The following is a 6,408-nucleotide window of genomic DNA, read 5'->3' on the forward strand; positions in this document are numbered from 1 at the left end:
TTCTCTCTCTTCACTTCAACATTTTCCAACGAGTGAGGAAACAAAAAAAAGTTTTTTTTTCTTTTTTTTTTTTTTGAAAAAAGGCAGCCTCAGCCCTCGTCAAGATCGATCCATCGATCTAAATCACAGATCCAACAGGTAAGCGCTAGTAATTCATCATCAAATGTGACAATTCTTTGCTTAATTTGGTGTTTTGGGGCTTTTTCTAGGGTTTGGATCTTGGCGGCAATGGCCGCATCAACGAAGCGCGGTGTGAACAGAGGCGGAGGAGGAGGAGGATGCCGTCCACTTCCTGTGATTCTTCTCCTCTTCATCTCCATCATCCTCGCCCCATTGCTTTTCTTGTCCTCTCGTGGAAAAGGTACTCCCTTTTTCTTGACTTACCTCGTTGAGTCGTTCATTTCTAGGGCTTATCTCTGCCTCGCGCTTCTCATATTATCTAAATTTTGTGTGGGATCCATGAGACTTCGTCCGTAAGATCTAGTTGTTATGAGGGATGGAACGCAAATCACTGAAAAAGCCTCTTCTCTTTATAGTCTATCGTTGGTTTCCATGAATGCAAAAGGTGAATCTAGAGTCAAATTGTCGAAATTTGTTACAAGTTATACTCGTACCTAGGATCTTCAGCACCCAGTGCACAGTGCAAAGCTCTTAGCCTACCGTCATAGTTCCTTGATGGATTTACATTGCTTGAAGCGTAAATGAAAATGATTCCTTTTATCTAACTTTGTGATCGATGATCTTTCTCAAGCAGAGTGTCACTGGGCTATCATGATGGAAATGAGCCAATGGCTTCCTTTTCTCTTAACTTCGTAGGGTATTTCATTGCTCTTACAAAGAGAAGAGATATGGGTTAGCGTTTTATATCTCCTTAGATCCTATTCTCCCCACACATCATCTTTATTTGAACCTCGAGCTACATGTCTTCTTTCTTTCTTCGCATAGAGATGTCTAACTTCTTAGATATTCTCAGTTGAGACAAAGTTTATGTTTTAATCTAATTAATGTAATGTGTCAAGTTATCCAACTGTGATTTAGGATATAGTCATTTCTCTTCCTAATTGATTTGTTGTTTTAGCCCATAGAGTTTATTTGGGTTGTTCTTCTTGTATATACCCATGGGTGTTGTCTATCAACTTTGAATATCAGTAGCCATTTGGACTTGACTTGTTGGGGACCTGATCTCCTGCTCAAGTTATCAATATATTCCCCTCAAATATCATGTTTATGTTTTACAACCCAAATAGTATGAAGATATTATGGCCTTAAAACTTTTGTAATTTGACTTTATCATCTGTTCATGCCATACTGTGCTTTTAGGTATTCAGTGGCAGATTTGTGAAGTAAGAACCTACATACTTTATGGTCTGTTCCTTTATTTTAACGATCTTCATAAAAGATGCCAAGTAATGCTAGTACGAAACAGACATGTTATGCATGTAATTTAATGTAATATGAATACAAAAACTATTGCTCACCTATGTTACTTGGGGGGCTAACGATCTTCATAAAAGATGCCAAGTTATGCTAGTCTGAAACACACATGTTATGCATGTTATTTAATGTGATATGAATACAAAAACTATTACCTGTGTTACTTGGGTACTTCTATTAGGAAGTTGTACCTGTACTCGACACGTACCCATATCCATACCCAAACCTCTTGGACACTTCTTGGATATAGCATATGTTATTTGGGCGTACACTCAATTATGTAATACATGTTTTAATTTAAAACACATCTCGTACACTTCTTGGATGTGTATTCTATACTTCACATCTATTTCTTTTATATTGATCTTGTGTAATTGAAAAAACAATATTGATCTTATATAAATTATTAATTTTAACACATAAATATGCATAACATGCATATATAAAGCCATGTCCCTGTACCCTACTTTTTACAAAATTTTCATGTCTCGTACCCATATTGGTACCCGTACCTGTACCCATGCAACCTAGTTGCTCATAGTTCCAGCCTTTCCAGGTCATGAGACGTAGACCAATATTTAAATTCTCTGGGAGGCTAGGTGGAAAACTGTTCAACGAAGAAATATTTAGTTGATTCATTGCCGGAATATTATGATTTTGAGTACATTCAATTGTCCATCATGGCCAAACACTGTGTTTTCTACAATTTTTTTTAATAGGAAGTCATAGGTTATCTCTTGTGTGAATTTAAGGGGGTGTTAGTCAATTGGAATATTTTCACCAGAAGCGGGATAATTGGTCAAGGGGAACAATTTTTTGAATGTAGGATAGTGTAGTGGGATAATTGGAATTTGAAGTGGGACACTTTGGTAACATGATGTGGGATAATTTGTGATTATAAATAAGTATATAATTTATGCATTTTGATGATACGACTATTATATTCTTATATATTTTTAGACTTAATTATCAGTTAGGGTGTTTAAGATATTAGTCCCTCAAATCTTTAAACATTCCATAACAGTCCCTCAAATCTTTGAAATTGCTCACAAGTCCCCTATGTTTTTCTCCGAAAACCCCTATGTTCACAAACCTCAAAATTTTGGGGCATTTTAGACATTTGACCGATTTGCATGATCCCTATGTTCACTAACCTCAAATTATGTCCACAAACCTCAAATTATGAGCAATTTCAAAGATCTAAGGGAATAATTATATAATTATTGAAGATTTGACGGACTGCTAATTAATAATTGTTTATTATAAGGTTAGTAAATTTTGAATTACAATAGATTGGACAACAAGAATATTGTTAATAATAATAATAATTATTATTATTTTCTTGGTTTGTTTTGAATTGCTATTACTATAGCACAAGTTTAATTTTTAAAAGTTTTTCCTATTTTCTTCCCTTTTTCTTCGCTCCTCTATATCTCTTTTCTTCATATCTCAATTTTAATTATTTTTAAATAAATTATAGATTGCTGTATTTTTATTTTAAATTAATTGTACAAGTCTATTATTTTGTTAATAAGAAATAACACATCAGGAGAGTAGTAGAACGATAGATTATCTAATCTGATAATGTGGTCTAATCATGATAGTAATCATTAGAGGAAGAGAGAATGGATAAAATAAAATAAATATGAAAATTAAAAAACTATAAGGAATAGGAGAGTTTTAGTTTTTCACCATCTAGTTCTAGTTAAAAATTTGGGACAATTTGAGAGATTAGAACTCTCTCATTTGTATAGGAATATGATAAAAGTGGGATAAATTTGTTCGATTACTCCTGTTACAGTTTTGATATAGATCTTCTTGACTAACACATTAAAATTTTATCCTAGTTCTAATTCCATTTGACTAACTCTATAAAGTTTTATCCCACAAATTATCCCAATTCTAGATTTTAGTTCTACTTGACTTACGCTATAAATTTTTATCCCAGTTAAAGACTTGGGAGTCCCTTTAATCATGAAGTTTGGCACTATTTTTATGTTGTGACATATTCACAATTTAGTTCTGGAAGTAAAGTAGTTTTAGATATTTGTCTTGTCTCCATTTGGATTACCTTTCAAAGAAATGGAAGTAAGACATGATTTTAAGCTCCTTTGGTATCTGGCTTAATTTTGTTCCGAAGTGTCTCATCAATTGCATTGGCCATGAAGTCGAACTAATTGCTCTAGTAAAATAGAGACTGTTTTCCTGGAGTGTTAAGTTTGGAATGTATCCTACATTAACGATTCATCAACGACAAATACATTTCATTTGGAAACTTGTTTTTTTTTCTAACTAAAGTTATGAGATATAAATCTTATTGCGTTAGGTTAACAATGCATCTCTCTTATTTGCAGATGGGAGGGACATGCCAAACTTTACAAGTAAACAGGTAGCTTACCTTTTGAGACCTGTATTCTTTTCTCACTTCTGAAGACATGGTTTACAATTTCTACCTCTTTGTATCTAAAATATGTGGATATTTCTTGGCAGATGGTTGATTGGAGAGAACAATTGGCTGTGCAACATCTTAAATCTGTGCTGACGAAAGAGGTCAGTCATTAATACTAATAGCTGCTTTATGTTTTCTTATCGCTCGTATGGCGACATTTGCAAGTTGTTTTTCCACTGGCTTCCTAGCTGCTCAGATATAATGCTGTGGGCCTGTTTCTAGATAAGTTTGTAAACTAAGCTCGACACACGTCATCACATAAATATCAAAGATTTTATTGTTATTTCACATTATTTCTGCAAAATATTTGCTAGATTGCCCCTGTGGTCGGGAAGCACAGATTTTATGTAGTTTTAGTACATGGCATGTTATCTTATTGAATCTGTGTATGAACATTAACTTTATGCAGAGACATAGAACTAACAACATGCATTAATTTTGCACAAATACACCTATATTTAACGGATAACTAAAATATTTTAACTTGATAAATTTTTTGGTGAGTTAGTGACATGAGAAGAATTAATAATCACTTCAAACTCATCCATTAGTTGGCTATCCCTATTTGTTTACTAAATAATTAAGCTTTATTGTGCATAGATATGTTTCATTTGCAGATTACTTCGATAAAGAAACATATGACAACATGACATGATCAGATTTCATAGTCATTTCAAACTGATTCATTGGTTGGTTTTGGGTTATATATTTATTTGAAGAATCAAAACTTTAGAGAACAGATGAGAGTTTTCTGTGTCACTTTCTGCATGACGCCTGGCCTCCTACACCCCTCTGATGTCCAAGTATCACTGTTTATAGAACTATCTCAAGTTCTCAACACCTAACCCACCAAGGAGTGTCAGAGTAGCTTGATGATCTTGATGGATTGATCATTGATATCTGCTCTCTGCAGGATACATAACAGCTATTTCTTAAAATCAAAGGGTCTTCATGTCTGCAGGTAATTGATTCGATTTCTACTAGCCGAGATGATTTGGGGCCCTGGAGTCTTGATCTCTTCAGAAGAAACTATGTCTCTTCTTCATGGCAAGTTGAGGGGACAAACAATGCTGAGCAAGATAAGACGACTGTAGCAACAGTAAAAATTCCCCTCTTTCAGTTTAATATCCAACTGTCATTAGGAAAAAAAACTGGTGACTATGTGCCTATTAAGTGGTGTTAATTTTCTTTGAATCATATGCAGACAGCCATTAATGTTGAACACACATCATCTCCAGTCAAAGTGAAAGTCAGTTCACTTAAAGATGACGCTGGTAATTACCATCTTATTGTAACTGCTTTGTTTGATATTCTCTGTTGTGACCATCTTGATACTCTGTGATGCAGATCAGCATCAACTTCTTGACACGCCAGCAAAATTAGCCCGAAGGGTAAATGAATCTGGTTTTCGCCCTTTAGATTTGATAGCTCTGGATGGTTTATATTGTTTGAACAATGTGACTGGACATGTGTCCTGCTGCTTCCATTTCATTTGGATGTATTTCTTAGTGACTAGTGAAAACAGCATGGTCTTTTCAAATAATTATACTGAGCTTGGCACTCTGGTGGATTTGTATATTTCACCTTAACAGGTATATATATTTTTTCTGTAATAATATGCTAGTTTTCATGTGGTACAGCAACTGAGAGAAATGAGGCTGGTTAAACTTGAAAATGCTGCCATTGAGCGCTCAAAAGCAGTCGATTCTGCTGTGCTAGGAAAATATAGCATATGGAGAAAAGAGAATGAGAATGAAAATTCTGATTCAACAGTTCGACTGATTCGGGACCAAATGATCATGGCCAGGGTCTACTCGGTCATTGCCAAGTCAAAGAACAAACTTGATCTGTATCAAGAACTGCTGATGCGGCTTAAGGAAAGTCAGCGTGCATTGGGGGAGGCCAATGCTGATGCTGATCTCCATCACAGGTAGTGGGATCTCCTTTCTTGTTCATCTATGTTCTGAAGTCAATCCTTTAACTTTTTTTGACTTCTAATACCAGTGCCCCAGAGAAGATCAAAGCAATGGGTCAGGTTTTGTCAAAAGCAAGAACAGAACTATATGATTGCAAAACAGTTACTCAAAGGCTTAGGGCGATGCTTCAATCTGCTGATGAACAAGTTAGGAGTTTGAAAAAACAGAGCACTTTCCTAAGCCAATTGGCTGCAAAGACCATTCCAAATGGGATCCACTGCTTATCCATGCGCCTAACTATAGCATATTACCTCCTTCCTCCAGAAGAGAGAAAATTTCCTAAGAGTGAGAATCTGGAAAACCCGAAACTTTACCATTATGCACTCTTCTCTGACAATGTCTTGGCTGCATCTGTTGTTGTTAACTCAACCATCGTGAATGCTAAGGTAATTTGTCTGTTTTCCTCGTTTCTTTTTTGTTTAATTGTACTAGTTACTGCAAATCATCATTTTTCTAGGATTATAAGTCCTGGGTTTAACAACTTATGTGGACTACAGGAGCCGGAGAAGCATGTGTTCCATCTAGTTACTGACAAATTGAACTTTGGAG

The 6,408-nt window shown here is 35.2% G+C and overlaps 1 protein-coding gene across 1 annotated transcript in view; it reads left to right on the forward strand.

Annotated features, from left to right (window-relative positions):
* The window catches only part of LOC109821482 (polygalacturonate 4-alpha-galacturonosyltransferase-like), an 8,873-nt gene continuing 2,465 nt past the window's right edge, over positions 1–6,408 (forward strand). The window contains 11 exon segments of the mRNA XM_020387672.1: positions 1–138; positions 210–361; positions 3,789–3,823; positions 3,925–3,984; positions 4,845–4,982; positions 5,088–5,157; positions 5,231–5,274; positions 5,524–5,813; positions 5,888–6,245; positions 6,357–6,405; position 6,408. The exon segment at position 6,408 is cut by the window's right edge and continues 502 nt beyond it. Of these exon segments, the coding sequence (XP_020243261.1) occupies positions 229–361; positions 3,789–3,823; positions 3,925–3,984; positions 4,845–4,982; positions 5,088–5,157; positions 5,231–5,274; positions 5,524–5,813; positions 5,888–6,245; positions 6,357–6,405; position 6,408 (1,178 nt within the window). The 5' untranslated portion in view covers positions 1–138; positions 210–228.

The sequence above is a fragment of the Asparagus officinalis genome, chromosome 1 (genome assembly GCF_001876935.1).
Source record: "Asparagus officinalis chromosome 1, Aspof.V1, whole genome shotgun sequence".
Taxonomy (NCBI): domain Eukaryota; kingdom Viridiplantae; phylum Streptophyta; class Magnoliopsida; order Asparagales; family Asparagaceae; genus Asparagus; species Asparagus officinalis.